This window comes from Polyergus mexicanus, unplaced genomic scaffold, assembly GCF_030449975.1.
Source record: "Polyergus mexicanus isolate NDT 795.1 unplaced genomic scaffold, iyPolMexi1.0 SCAF_4, whole genome shotgun sequence".
NCBI lineage: Eukaryota > Metazoa > Arthropoda > Insecta > Hymenoptera > Formicidae > Polyergus > Polyergus mexicanus.
This window is the reverse complement of record NW_027223324.1, coordinates 5,010,740-5,025,820: the sequence shown is the minus strand read 5'-3', so window position 1 is coordinate 5,025,820 and position 15,081 is coordinate 5,010,740. Positions and strand designations below refer to the sequence as shown.

The following is a 15,081-nucleotide window of genomic DNA, read 5'->3' as shown; positions in this document are numbered from 1 at the left end:
TATAACAGAAATGTCGAGAAGTGATAGGAATTGATTCACCTTCGGAGGTAGAAGAAGCTGAAGTGACTTGCAATTTGAACAAAATATATAATGTATCTTTCATAATGGGATCTCCGTTCGAAATTGTGAATAAGATAAATGCTGCGCGTGACTTACACAACAAAAACCGCGTGACTTACAGCATAATCAACGCAAACACCAATATGGGTAGAGGTATGCAAACTCGATTTGATTTGATTTGATTTTTTTTTCCATTTTTTTTCTTTTTAATATTTTAATATTATTGGCGATCAATCAATAACGATTAAAATTTAGCACGCGTTCCGGTTACAACGTATTCTTCAATAATAAAACTCTAAAGTTGTGATATCTTTTAGCCATTGAAGTAATGACAGCTTTACGAAAAATCACGTCTCTACGACGTATCGTAATGGTGACCCCATTGACAAAACAATCAGTCCGAGCAATATTAGAACTTGCACGGCCTATAGAAGGTGATCTTGGTCATCCGTTTATGCCAATTCGTGCATGCGTTGTCGACACATTGCCCAACGGGCCCCATTTCGATGCAGTTATACTAATGGAACGTAGATACATGCATAGACTCACACAGCCGTGGTTCCTTAAAATGTTGGAGGAGGAAAGTAAATCATTGAATAATACTAAGGAATTGGAGAGAATAATTAATAATGATGGAACTGAAAGTTCTGATGTACAATTAAGGAAGAATCCATTAGCGAAAGCCGAACTTGCGAAAAAATCCAAACTTTTACTCGCAAAAAAGACAGCTTTTACGAAAAGCGGTTCAAGTTCACCGGTAAAGGGTAAAATAAAATTGAAACGAGACCATTCACCCGAGATAATAGAAATATCTAAAAAAGTGTCGAAGAAATTCGAAAAACCTGGATTTAAATCATGGCAGCAGGGTAAGTTTAATAATATAAATCTAATTAAACATTATACGAGATTATTAAATATACCTCTGTAATATATACATTTTTTTTTTTTTATTAACCAGATGTTACTGCTAAGAAAAAGAATTGGCTCTGTGAAAACTCGGCACTTCGCATTAATCCATTATTCGAGAAAAAGATCAAAGAGAATAAAGAACAAATCGATTTAAGGAAAAAATTGTCGAGTAATCGTATTGATGCAGACTTAATACAAAAGGTGAATCAGAGTCGAGAAATTCTCGAAGCAGCGAAAGAGAAATTAAGCGGTCCATCTCCTACAGTTGACCCAACGACAGCTAAAGAAATAAAAAATGTCTTGAGTTTGGTTCTCGATCAGACCAATAAGCTTCAGAATCAATTGCCACGTTCAGTGTGGGATCGCATCGCGCCACCTGAAACCGATCAGATTCAGATAAAAAAGGATCTTGATGATGATCCGCTATTGAAAGGTCGATTTGTACAAGAAACTCGTGCTCAGGATATCGTTATCACGGCGGCGAACAAGGAATATTTAGAAACTGAGGATGCTAAACCGAAATTCAAGAAATATCACAATTTGGCACCGCTGGAACCGGATATAGTGATGCCGATGTCGACAAAATCGTCTGACAATAGAGGTAGGCAACAAAATCAAGATAATTCTTGGAATAGGAACAAAAATTTCGATAAAAATCGGTGGAACGACGCGGGATCTATAAGGAAGCCGGTAGCTTCCCCGATGAAGAGACAGGATTTATCATTTAGACATCGAACATCACCGTCGAATAAATTTTCACCGAAGCGTCCATTATTATCGCCACCGAGACGCCCATGTTCGCCGCCTAGGAGACATCTTCCTCCGGATAGGTCATACGAAACACGCAATTCTCCTTCACACCGCGAATACTCTCCTCCGAGACGGCCAGCATCGCCGTTAAGGCACGTGGCATCGTCCGGTGGTAGACTCCAAGTAACGTCACCGAGACGTCCGTTCTCACCGCTTAACCGAGCTATGTCTCCGCCGAGACGGGCAATGACACCGCCAAGACCGCCAAGATCTATGACCAGTCGACCGATGTCACCCATACGACGTCATATGTCGCCGCCGAGAGTACAGTTGTCTCCACCGAGACGACAAATGTCGCCGATAGGAATATATGATTCATCTGCGAGAGAGATGTCTCCCATGAGGAGACCAATATCCCCCATAAGACGGCCGATATCGCCTATGGACCATCAAATGTCTATAGACAGAAGACCCGTGTCGCCAGTCGGTAGAATGATGTCGCCGTCAAGAGACATGATGCATCCACCAAGGCATCATTCGCCCAACATGAGACGCTTCTCATCGCATCGAATGCCTGGTGTCGCGTCATCGTCTCCGAGGCGACAGCAGTCCCCGCCGAGGCGCCAAAGTCCGCCACCGAATAGGTTCGGAGACGAATGGGACATACCGAGCCGCGGCGCTATCGAACAGAGTAGCACCTGGCAACGATCCATTAACGATAGACCTGAGAATGTTTGGCGTAACGAGAGGCAACCGACAACGAGCGGAAACTGGCAAGCTTTGTCCGACAATGATAGATATCGCAAATTGGCTAACCAAGAAAAGTCTTGGGACGCCAGAAATTCCTCGTTTCACGGAAATTCGTGGGGCTCTAAGCAATCACTCGCGAAACCTGGTATGAAGGAACAATGGCAGGCTTCGGACAATAGATGGTCCGGTTCCTCCAGGTCGGGAATTGGCGGCGAAAATTGGAATCGCAAGGAAAGTTTGGGTGGTCGCGGCAAGGAGCCTTGGATGAATACGGACAAGTCGCGATCGTCATGGGAACAATCTAACGACTCCTGGAATCAAGGAGACAAAGACGATTGGAATGATTTGCCGGAAGACGCACGAGATCCCTGGGGTGACGAGAGTAATCTCGGGTTGAAGGAAAGATGGATGAATCTCGATAATCAGGGCGCCTCGTCATCCGGTTGGTCGAGAGAAGCCGACAAAGGGGATCCGTGGACAAAGTCTAAAGACAGTTGGCAAAACAAATCGCAAGCTTTTCCGGCAAAACAATCATGTCAAAACAGCGGTAATCTCAACATAAACGAATCGCGCTGGTTACCTCTGAACGATGTGACGAAGAAAGTACCATTATCGATCAATTGGCAAGGAGGTAATAATGTTGCAGCGTGGCAGCCATCGAGCTATAACTTTCCATCACAATCACAACGGCCCTTTATGACCAATTCGTTTAAGGATCGACGTTAAATAAGATATTTTGATGTTACATCGAGTTAATAATGATTTAGATTTCACTTTTAGCTAGCTGGAGAACATTTCAGATTATGACATCTAGAAACAAAATTTTTTTTTTTTTGGATTTACAGTTTAATTTACGGATTCTTACAGTAACAAATACATGTTGATGAGTTAAATAGGATTATGCAAATTATATATATGTGTTAGAATAATTGTCTCTGTTTAATTGTGAGTTGCATTGTGGTTTTATGAAAAAGACAACAGTGCTTTTCTGTATTTCCACTCTTGCTTTAAGTGATATTCATTATACTGATACAATTTATTTTTAACAAGTTATTTCGTTAAACATTTTTTTTCTATCACATTCTTTTTCTGTGGGTAACAATCGATTGTATTACTTTTAAAGACACAAAATAGGCTGTATGCTTATAAACATTGTACATACATCATTTTGCATAAACAAAGTTGATATATCTATATGTATGTAATAACAGCCGAATGTATCTCCCACTGAAGTATTTCTAAAAATAAATTGCATTGGAATTTATGTGTCATACATAAAATTCTAAAATATAGAATATAGTATGTGCCTCTATTATATGTATAATCTAATAAATATATAATAATCTAAATTACATATAGCAGTGTAGTAAAATTAAATTTGCTCCTATCAAATATTGTGTATTATAAATTAAGCATGTAAAAATATATATAATGCTAATGTTTGTGCGTTTCCTATTGTAAATATTTTAAAATTAAAAGAAATGAGAAATTTATGCTCACACACAATACATTTACAGTACTTTAGCGTAAAATGTGAGTATATATATATTTTTCTTTTCACATAGAATTTCTATTTAAAAACAAGTACAGTTTGTATATTTATATGCTACTATACAACATCAAATATAATTGTAATCTATAACATCTGGCTCATTCTTATGACGTTAATTACAATACTGGAATAAGAATTTACATATGTAAGCCTCATAGTTTTCAATATAGCATCTACTCTTCACCTCTTGTCACGTGACCAATTTTAGTTCGCTCATATCGAAGTCCAAGGACGAGCGGCGCTGAAACTCACCCTCATCTTTCCAAGATGGAGTTTGTGTACCTTGGAGGTTGGAGGAACCGGTAACGACAAGAAATGTTCCTGACAAAGGTACTTTGATGAAAACCGATATGATATTAATTCGAATCGATTGTAGATCAAACGTAACCTGTATTATTTAATCTTTTCGTTAGATACCGTTCTTGCTCAAGAATACTCTCATTGATGTCATTCAATGTGAATCAAAACATGCCAGTGTTCTCGTGCATAAATTTCTACGAGACACGTCCTTTGTGAAATATTCAACATCAATACAACAGAATGAACAGCAGCAAGATTCGACAAGGGAACAGTCGTCCTCACTTTCGACGAATACGGTAAATTTTGTGAAAAAAATCTTATTTTTGTATCGGTTTGTTTGACTATTTGTACAAAAACAGGGTTACTCTTCTTTTAGGGCACACCAGATAAGTTATACAAAAAGATCGAGATTGAAGTCAGAGGAAATGATCCAGCGGTATTAAAGAGCTATGGAAAATTTGCAATGATAGCTGCAAATCATTTAAATATCACTATATGTAGAAAGTAAGTTCGTCGATCATTTGACTTTGGTTAACATTTAAATAATTACATAGACAATATGAAATTAAAATATACTTTTGTATAATTATAGCCTAGCGCCACGTAAAGCTATTCATGAACGGTGGACGGTGCTGAAATCTGCTCATGTTCATAAAAAGCATCGAGTTCAATACGAAATCAGAACATATTATCGCTATTTGGATTTTTTGAAATTAACCGGATCAACAGCAGATACTTTTATAGAATATCTTCAGAGGAATTTACCAGAGGGAGTGGCAATGAAAGTGACCAAGGTTAAAATTTTACAATTTAAAAAGATTCAATATTTTCCTTTATGTTCCAATTTTTTCTTATGTTTTATTTTTGCATTTTATTTATTTGAAAATTTCTATTTACAGGTTGAACTACAACAGTTGCCAGAAAGTATAGCCGCAATGTGTAAAGTATAACTATGAACAATTGTTTATATTATATCCCTATATTGTAGATAATTTCCTGATATAGATTACAAAGAAAATATGCTTCAAATGTATATAATACAATGTTTCAATATTTAGTCGCGACAAAAATAATTTCTCTAAAAATTATCGATAAAAATAGCATAAAAAATTGCGGGAATTTTTTGGATAAATGATTGCAATCTAAAGTGCAGCACGATTTTATTTAAATTATTACAAATAAATGTAACGAGAGTTATGCCAATCTTTATAATAAATTCAAACTGCGTAAGTCAAGCGTCATTGGAAGAGTTGAGTTACAGGTTTTATAACTACTATACGCGGCGACGAGTCGATTTTTCCGCTCGATACATCATGCGCAAGTTCCGGTAACGGGTTCTTTTTCTTGAAGGCCGATGATCTGCCTTGGGGTACGTCTATATTGAGGGTTCTGAGGGGTGTATCTTCCAAATATGTGCCTGTGATTCGACGTGCGTGTCCACTACCGTGCTTCCTCATATGAGTCATACGTCGATAAACACCGCTCGAAGTTTCAAATCGAGAAGCGTCGGTTAGAGCCGTTGTTACGAAAATCTCAGGATCTCTCTGTTGTATTTGCAACCGAGAGGACGAATCATCCTCGGTTTTACGCGAATTAACACCTTCTCCGTTCCTGTGTTTCCTAATTAATTCCGCAGTAGCTGTACATCTGTGTAGTATATATTCGTTAACTGCAACAAAATTCTCATATAAATTTTTAATTATCTAATTCTTATATATAATTATATATATATATATAGAACCGGTTCTATAAATCAATCCAATATGTTCATTTGATCACGTTTTACAATTATTCAACCGTGTGCATTGAGAGATGCAGAAACTGATATGATGTAAGTAACAACAATAAATTATATTTCAACATTCTCAATGACATCTTTGCTGAATATGTATGTACATGATTTTATGGAAACTTATATTCAATAGAGATAATAAATCGATGTTAAATATGTACATACAAATATTAGCTAAGCAACATCCGGAAGATGCATAAAAAGATTTTGAAATTATTTCGATTATTTTTGCTCTTTTGATGATATTTTTTGGATAAATCTTTCAGACTTTATTTGGAAAAAATATATAGATTGTTCTGATATATGTACATACATCATAATATAAATAAAAAATAAATAAAATATTTAGTATTATTAATTTAAAATTAATTTAAAAAATTTAAACAAATTCGGCAATATAATTTTATATCTAATCGAATAGCGAATAATTATAATATTTACTTGCTTTCGAAACTTACTTGAGCGTCTTGAGCGATGATGATAATCCGCCAAAGAATCACGGGCCCAAATGAAGACTATTAAAATAACAGCCATCTTTTTTAGTATCATCATCTATCACGAGATCTTGACAAGTGGATGCAGATTGACCAATTAAATGTGATGAAAAACTAAGTTAACATTCAATAAATTTTTACCGGGAATTAAGCAGTTTGAATTTTATATGCCGACTCTACGAAAGAAAATCGTGGTAGCTACCGCGAGAGCTATCGATCGACTGTTCGCGAAGAAAAAGTCTCGTTCGCCGTAGAAGAGGGAACGAAACCGGACAAGACATCGAAGCCGAAGATGAGATCGTTCGACTTTGATGAGATCTTAGATGCTACGATAGTGTAAAAGTACACGTGCGCACTGTAGTAGATGTTAAATTAATTGGCTCTCCGACAGAGCACATCAAGCACGACACTGCGAAGCAGACGGAAGAAAGACCGCACGATACCTCTTTTTTTCTTGTTTCCGAGGTAAACCGGTTTGAAAGATGAACCAGGTCGAAAGTCGGCACATTGCGTTTGAATTATTCTTTTTACTATGTCTGGTTTCCTTATACATTGTTTAAAAAAATATTTATGTCAACATCAAAGCACGAGACTTTGCGAGCGATCTTAGAATTGAGTTTCTCGTATACGTTCAAGGTGATGTTCGCTGGGAAAACGAAATTTCCGAATAAAATCAAGCGTGATTTCGCATAAGATGACCTTGATAGCCAGTTGCCACAATATATCAAATCTAGTACGGTATTTTTTAGCTCTACAAGATACCTACGTTATTACATTCCATACAATGATGTAATGATATAAACTTCGAAATATGATATATATGATGAATTATTTTTTTTATTTTTTTCTTATATCTATATAAGATTTAAACGAGAAGTATAATAGATATACTTATTTATTTTTGTATAAGGATATATAAAAATTTTATGTTAAAAAAGAGAGAGAGATGAGATACTAAAAAAAAATATATATATATATATATATATATATATATATAGGGGGAGTTATAATTAGCGAATATATTTATGAATAATGATATTGGTTCGGAAAATCTGCTGTGCTAAACATGGGAAACATGTTCTTCGTAAACATCGTTTAAGAAATTTTTATATTCATGTAGGAATATTATCAGAGGATGATCGTCTGAGCGGTTAATGGAAGGAGCATTAAAGGTAGAACCAGCTCCGGGCGACCCTGAATTTCTTTTCGATTTTTCGCGGATAGTATCGTTCACTCTCTTTTGCAGAGAAACAATGCACTACAATTACAAAATTCTTGAATTGCGTTATGCGAGCAAAAAGGATTTTACATCTCGCGGCGAGACTCTTGTCTCGAGTATTAGAATAGAATATCGCTGGCAATATTGTAATCTTTCGTCATGGTTGAATCAGAAGATAATCGACTTGCCAATTTTTATTGATGTTTAACACAGCGATATCGAATGGCCACTTGTACATACGTCATTCGAGAAAGTCTGAGAGATCATTCGCTACAGAAAAAAAAAGAATGATAAGAGAGATGATACGAATAATAAATGAGTTACATATAGGCATAAACGCAATAATTCAATGAGACCACACTTTCACGTAATCTATAGCAAAAGCAGTCTTTTTACTGTCGTCTTGTCTCCAGCTTGACAACCATTCGTTTCGAGAGTTCCAGAAATTCAACAATGCCTATAATTGAATAAAACCAATATACGTATTCTTCGTATAGCTATTTCAAAAATCGATCGTACTCTCTTATTTTAACAAAATATATATTTTAAGAACAAAAACTATATGTAACATTGAGAATATATTAAAGGATCTATACCTTAGCGCCTAGATTGCTCCATGGTTTTGGCGATCCAGAACTGATCGTATTATCCGGAAATACACGCACTCCACCCGCACCGACACCGAGAGTAATATAGAACTATCATAAGAAAAAAATTATAAACATTAATTTTTTACAAAGCATATCTTTGCAAATGTTATGTGCGTGTGTATATATATATATATATTATATATTATTCAGTATATATTATATATAAAATTAATTTGTGTGCTCACAATATAAGATAAAACGAACATGATCATAAATATTTTCGTAGGAAGATTACAACATTTGTTTACTACAGGGTCACATCTCAGGAACCGGATTAAAATGATATTCCGATTCGGTCATGGTTAAGGCCATTCATATAATAATAACAATTTCGGTTTCTTGATCAATGAAAAGAGCCGAAACAGGTTTGAATTACAATTGTTTTGGTTATAGTTATGGTCTCTTCAAAATTATTTTTGTTTCTCTCTTTTTTTTTGTTTCTCTATTATTATTAATTAGATCATTCTTTATTTTTATAATGTTTATAAATTTTTTATGCATAATTTATAAAATTTGTTAACACTATTTCTTTTCTATACATATATTATATACTCCGTCGTTTTCTATAGAAAAACTTACAAGAAGAATAATTCAAAATATAAAAAAGAAAGAAACGATATATATATATATATATATATATATATATATATATATATATATATATAGAAATATTCTATATATATATATTTATATAAATTTATATTTGATTATGTATAAACAATTTTTTTTTCGGAACCTCACTACATAAGCACATCTGTTTTACAGGAATACTATTTGCGCTTGTGCAGCAATAATAAAACAAGATGTGTACTGATGTTACCTCTTGATCGAATGGAGCATTTTTCCTGCCTACGTTAGGACCATTCATCCATCCTTCTTCGTCAGGTCTCACTCGGCCGATCTCCTCGCCATCGACCAAAAAGGTGAAACCGTCGCTGGTCCAGATGGTCGTGTATACGTGAAAATCCTTCGTCCATCGCGGTCCGAATTCGTGTATCTTTGATACGAGTATTTCCCGAATATTAGGAAACGTACCTACTCTCACACCAAAATCCAATCTTCGGGCATCGTAAATTTTCGATACATTCGTAGCATTCACCAGGTTTTCGTTGCCCCGCGATATACCCAAAAGAACACGGCCACTGGCATAATTCGCACCGTACGTAGAATATTTTGGCTCCAGCCACATTTCTCATAAAATTATAACAGAACGATATAGATTTGTTTATTTCTTTTACTTTTGTTTAGCGAGATATACATTATAAAGTGATTAATATTATAGAATATTATTAATATTTATTATAACAGTTGGATTATGCGATGTTATGATTAGATTCTCTCAAGACTTCCTTGATTGCTTTATATATATATAAGAAATCTATCTTAGAAAATAGAAAAGAACTATCTCAGATCGTGTCAGGAACAACAAAGATTCACAAAATTGCTCCCAAAAAATAAGAATTTCAAATACTACTACTACTTATAATACTTTCTAAAAACTTGCAATTAGCAAAAAATATATAAATTAAAAGAAATTGATTGCATATTTTTGCAAAAAAATTGACAGATTGACAAAAGTGGTAAATCTATTTGACAAAACATCGCTTTATTCTATATTATATAATACGAACTTTTTTCAATTATATTATACACAAAAAATCTCAAATTATTTATAATTACCTGGATATAGCCAGTCGCCCTGAGGAAACCTCGCACGTATTTCGATTTTTCCGTATCGCAAAACGAAACGTTCTTTGGTGGTAAGACGCGCAGATATAATAGGTGGGAGAATGTTATATGATAATGCCTTCCGCGAACATTCGTCGGAATTCGTGCTGGTACACCTAAAAAAAAGAATAAATTATAAATAAAAGAAAGAGAGTACAGCGAGAGAGAATTTTTATTAAGTAAAGAGAGATCTTATGTCGGTGATGTGTAATATATATTTACCTACTGAGTTGTAATCTTCCATACATAGTCACGTTCTCGCCGTACAAATCGTCTAATATAATCGGCTTTATGAGTAATTGGCCATTATCAATTTGCACAAGCTGCTGATGGTTCTCATTGTGATATACGCAGAACTCATAGTCCTAATTTCAACAAGATTTTATCTTTATTTAATGAAAAAAAAAAGAGAATATATATAACATGCATCAAGTGTTGTGCCAATCTTTCATCTTACGCATCTTTGCTTTACTGTTTTCTTTTAGCGATTCTGAAATGAACCCTGGCTTCAGAATATACTCACCGGTTTTAAAGGTATCTTTATTTCGCGTTTCCATAACGACGCGTTAAAAGAATTGAAATTATCCTCGAGCAATAACCGACCTGTCGGAGTTTCATTTCTTGATGTAGAGCTCTCCGTAGTTTCTTGGCTGCCCATTTCTTGATTTCCCACTGCTATCAATCCAAATCGTTACCGTAAAAACATCGTTACTTTTATCGACTCGTGAATCATATAAATTGCTGTAAATAATCTTACAGGGCTGCCTCCACGTCGTGACATTGTTTTTGTAATGAGTCCCATCCACTTGCGCATAAATCCAATAATGAAGTACATCTCTTTTTTTTATAGTCACTTCCGGATCCTCGAAAATCCAGTTGCCATTTGTCGCTAAATAGACATTACCGGCAATTTCGCCGTTTTCGTTAGCGCGAATTGCCTTATTTACGTTAGCGTGGAAACCAAATATTCTTAAGCCCGATGCATCTATTAATCATATAACGCATTCATAAATATAAAAACAATTTCTCTCTTTTATTGTAATCTTATAAATAGCTTATAAATAAGTCATATTAGATTTCGTGGTTTATAATATAAGTGTGTATTCTTACTAATTTTCATTATTTAATTATTCTTTATTCTTTTATTCTTTATTATATTGTACAATTTTACAAACATATACATATACATATGTATATGTATTTTTTTATAAAACATATGTCTCAAGGTTTAAAATATAAAAATTAAATGCAACATTACAATTGAAGGAATTAATTTTTATGATATAAAACTTTTAGAAATTATACTATATATATAATCATTAGTTGTTTGATACTAACATGTGATAAAAAGCAGCGTTAAAATGAGATACGTCAGCACTCTAAGAAAAACCGCTTATTATATTAGTCACGCGCTTTTTATTATTAATAGTCCTGGTTATCCCAGGGAATTCCCAAAGTGGATGATTGAAATGCGGATCTATATACTAATCCACGTTAATAATTAATGATTGATAACATTAATAACTTCAATAATTTCAATAAACGTCAATATTGTTTAAAACGCGTGAAAAATCATAGAATGTATATATATTAGTTTATATTTCTCAAGTAAAATACTCATGGATTTGATACTTGAAATAAACATTCAACTTGACATGACCCTAGCGATGTTTTTGATAATATACATCACTGACGATAATTGCGATATATGTGCGCGTTCATATTATATAAAGCATCGTAATTGAGTCATGTGCGGTATTTTATATAATTCTGTGTGTATGTGTGAAATGCATTTTTTATAAATTCTTAGGAAGTTAAATGAATTACTCAATATTTTTATAATTTATAGCGATAATCGTCATTACATTCATACACTACATTATATAAAATCAACCTTTTTTACATGACCGCATTACAAAATCATCATGATAGTTTGACAATAAATGTATATAATAATTATTTCTCTTCCACAATTTAATTAGATGCCTTTGATGACGTAATTTAAGACAATCATCTTTTTACAATGTAATTTTTTAAGCAACAAACTAAACATGATGCTCTGTAATTTGAACTTGTAAGAAACTTCTTTCTATTTAATCTCGGAAAGTTTAATGTTTAATATTATTACATTTTTTTTTCTTCTCTCGAAGAAGGTTTTATAAATCGATATCAAACTTACCAGGTATAGAAACTCGAAGGCCTTGCGGCTTTAGTACTTCGAAGATCGGATCTGGCAACACATAAGAAAACACTGGTTTCACGAATATACATGCTAATGCGAACGTTAGCCGAAGTATCGGGAGATCAGTTCTGCGGAAAAACATGTTTATGATTATCGATTTTCTTGAAGCCGCGATATTTATTGAACGTCAGATTCGCATGAAATTCAGAGAAAAACTGATATATGTACGCGCGTATCGTGCATTGAATGATTCGCTTACTACTGCTAAAGCATGTTATCGTGTTCCTCCTTGCCTCTCGCTTTTCTTGCTTTCTTTTATTTGTCGTAGTCGTATAAATTATGCTTCACTGTTTGTCCTGGGGATTCCCTGGACGAATCCAATCGTATTATATGAAATCATTCAAAATTCCCGGATAGTTTAAATCATTACCTTCGAATATTAATTAATATTGTCGTGCACAGCTGTGAGAAAGCCTGTGAAAAAAAAAATACAAACAGATACAAATATATTTATATTTATATTATATAAAATGACGATTGTTCGATACTGTGTTCTCGGTATTTCATATATTATTTATATACACACTTACATATGCTGTTAGTAATATCTATTCTCGAAAACTAAATTTGTCTGTCTCCTTTCTTTCTCGATAAATTTATTATTATATTCGACAAAATGTTTCCAGCTACGGTCGCACGGAGTTCACTTGACAGAACTGTCACGCATTGCATTGGAATGCATGATAATTCCGTTAAATAAACTCCATGCGACCGTAGCTCGAAATATTAAATATCAAGAATCAGGATTTTTTTTTTTTTTTTTTTTTTTTTTAGCAAAGTCTTATGTTTTAATAAATGCTGATCTTGCTTTTTAGTAAAATTTCAATGAAATTACATTAATTAATTTTAATAGTAATATTGTAACGGATTATATACAACCATTATTTGATTCAAATGCCTTGAATAAAGAATATTTATTGTTTATGTTTATAATATATGCTGTCGAGTTTGCGCAGTAAGTAACATTTTGCACGCGATGATATACCAACGCAGGGATGTAAACATGTGTCAAATACGTTAGAAAATTTCGTTGTATTAACCGGAGAATTTGTTTAATCGATAAAACTTCAAAGAGACTGTTTATCATGTTGCCTATCGTAACGAGATACAACATAATCTCGAGGATATCTTGTAGCTTATTAAGTAAGACTTTGATTAAAAAACGTATCGTACAAGTGAACAAATGTAAAAGCTACGTTCGAGGTTATGTTAACCTTAATTCAATACATTTTTCGAAGAGAAATCCTCAAACTTTATTACAATCGTCTTTAAAAAATTTTAGTTCGGATACTAAATATTCGACAGAATAGTGAGTATCTTTACATTAATCATGTTTTTTTTTTTAATTAATACTATAATATTTACATGTATTGTTGAAACATCAAAATTCATTATTTATGTAATTTTATTAGCTCACTTAGCTCTGTGCAATACGAGAAGATCTGTGATGAAACTTTAGACTCATTAAGTGAGTACTTTGAGGAGTTAATCGAAGCAGCAGCACATTTGCCAGATGCAGATGTATCTTATGGAGTATGCGAATATTAATCAAAGAATCCGTAATTGCCATTTGTGCGTGCATGTAATAACATTTGCAAAATTTTTTATGCAGGATGGTGTACTGACTGTAATATTTGGTGAGCCACATGGTACTTATGTTATAAATCGCCAAATACCAAACAAACAGATTTGGCTTTCTTCTCCAAAATCAGGACCAAAACGTTATGATTTTATAAATGGTCGATGGATATACAAACATGACGGCAAAACATTACATGAACTATTAAATAATGAGATACCAGCAATTGTGAAAAATCAAGCATGCTTTGATAAATGTTCCTTTAGTGGTAGAGAAAAACAAGATATGTGATTGATGATTTTTCTTCCTGAAAAATAATAGAGATTTAATTATGATAGCTGGTGTGAATCTGCTATAATTATCTTTATATAATTATATGTAGAAGTTACTAAAAGTTAGATTTATGTAAAAATTGTATATAAAACTAATATTAAAATAAGTGAAAGAAATTTCTCAACAATATATGTATATATATGTATAGATACTACAGTGTAAAATCTTCATGTAAGTAATTCTAATATATTAAGTAATCGCGTATTGTATATTGCAAATCTAATTTTTGTATTGGCACATATATATTATTGTTACTTATTTACACTGTAGATTGCAATACATACATAGGGAATGTTGAAATATGCAAGTTATCTTAAGAAAGATGCATGATACATTTATTATGTAATACTAATTGTGAATATTTTTATATTTTTTTAAAGATTTTAAGCTACTTATACAAACACATATATATATATACAATATATATATATATATATATATATATATATATATATATATATATATATATATATATATATAACTACATAATATATAATATAATTTAGTTATATAATTAGTTATATATATGAAACTAATTTAAAATGAGTTTCAAATCTGTATTATATATTAGTTTAAAATCTATAGAAAAATTATATACATGTATTACATAATTACAGGATTCTTTTCGTTAAATTATTAGATAATTGTATATTGGACAAAATTATTTTGCTAAAGCAAAATCAACATTCATCAAAATTTCATGTATACATACTAGATAAAAAA

At 33.0% G+C, this 15,081-nt stretch overlaps 5 protein-coding genes across 10 annotated transcripts in view; 3 read left to right on the top strand and 2 right to left on the bottom strand.

Annotated features, from left to right (window-relative positions):
• Nucleotides 1-3,891, top strand: part of LOC138932763 (uncharacterized) — a 126,918-nt gene extending 123,027 nt beyond the window's left edge. For 4 of the 5 annotated variants that reach the window (XM_070294901.1, XM_070294902.1, XM_070294898.1 and 1 more), the window contains 3 exons: nt 9-213; nt 378-926; nt 1,019-3,890. In XM_070294901.1, the coding sequence (XP_070151002.1) occupies nt 9-213; nt 378-926; nt 1,019-3,195 (2,931 nt within the window). In that variant the 3' untranslated portion in view covers nt 3,196-3,890. Of the gene's footprint in view, nt 1-8; nt 214-377; nt 927-1,018 lie in introns of all 5 variants that reach the window. The other variant, XM_070294897.1, reaches the window with a different exon arrangement.
• A 193-nt stretch (nt 3,892-4,084) lies between these two features.
• Nucleotides 4,085-6,176, top strand: Mrps10 (mitochondrial ribosomal protein S10). The gene is made up of 5 exons (XM_070294906.1): nt 4,085-4,351; nt 4,435-4,617; nt 4,698-4,825; nt 4,914-5,115; nt 5,221-6,176. The coding sequence occupies exons 1-5, from the start codon at nt 4,337-4,339 to the stop codon at nt 5,269-5,271; spliced, it is 579 nt and encodes a 192-aa protein (XP_070151007.1). The 5' UTR covers nt 4,085-4,336; the 3' UTR covers nt 5,272-6,176.
• LOC138932767 (uncharacterized) lies at nt 5,213-7,477 on the bottom strand. The gene is made up of 2 exons (XM_070294907.1): nt 6,572-7,477; nt 5,213-5,990 (listed from the first exon to the last, which is right to left on the bottom strand). Exons 1-2 carry the CDS (start codon nt 6,663-6,665, stop codon nt 5,560-5,562), a joined length of 525 nt encoding a protein of 174 aa, XP_070151008.1. The 5' UTR covers nt 6,666-7,477; the 3' UTR covers nt 5,213-5,559.
• Nucleotides 7,478-7,605: 128 nt separating this feature from the next.
• LOC138932764 (beta-1,3-glucan-binding protein) lies at nt 7,606-12,620 on the bottom strand. 2 transcript variants are annotated; one of them, XM_070294904.1, is made up of 8 exons: nt 12,384-12,620; nt 10,962-11,189; nt 10,728-10,876; nt 10,427-10,569; nt 10,157-10,320; nt 9,297-9,667; nt 8,423-8,524; nt 7,606-8,283 (listed from the first exon to the last, which is right to left on the bottom strand). In XM_070294904.1, exons 1-8 carry the CDS (start codon nt 12,526-12,528, stop codon nt 8,173-8,175), a joined length of 1,413 nt encoding a protein of 470 aa, XP_070151005.1. In that variant the 5' UTR covers nt 12,529-12,620; the 3' UTR covers nt 7,606-8,172. The 2 variants fall into 2 exon arrangements, with proteins under 2 accessions (XP_070151005.1, XP_070151004.1); XM_070294903.1 differs by having other exon boundaries at nt 7,607-8,283; nt 10,728-10,879; nt 12,384-12,619.
• A 757-nt stretch (nt 12,621-13,377) lies between these two features.
• Nucleotides 13,378-14,373, top strand: Fh (frataxin). Its single transcript, XM_070293931.1, has 3 exons — nt 13,378-13,755; nt 13,859-13,979; nt 14,059-14,373. Exons 1-3 carry the CDS (start codon nt 13,532-13,534, stop codon nt 14,314-14,316), a joined length of 603 nt encoding a protein of 200 aa, XP_070150032.1. The 5' UTR covers nt 13,378-13,531; the 3' UTR covers nt 14,317-14,373.
• The last annotated feature ends 708 nt before the right edge of the window (nt 14,374-15,081 follow it).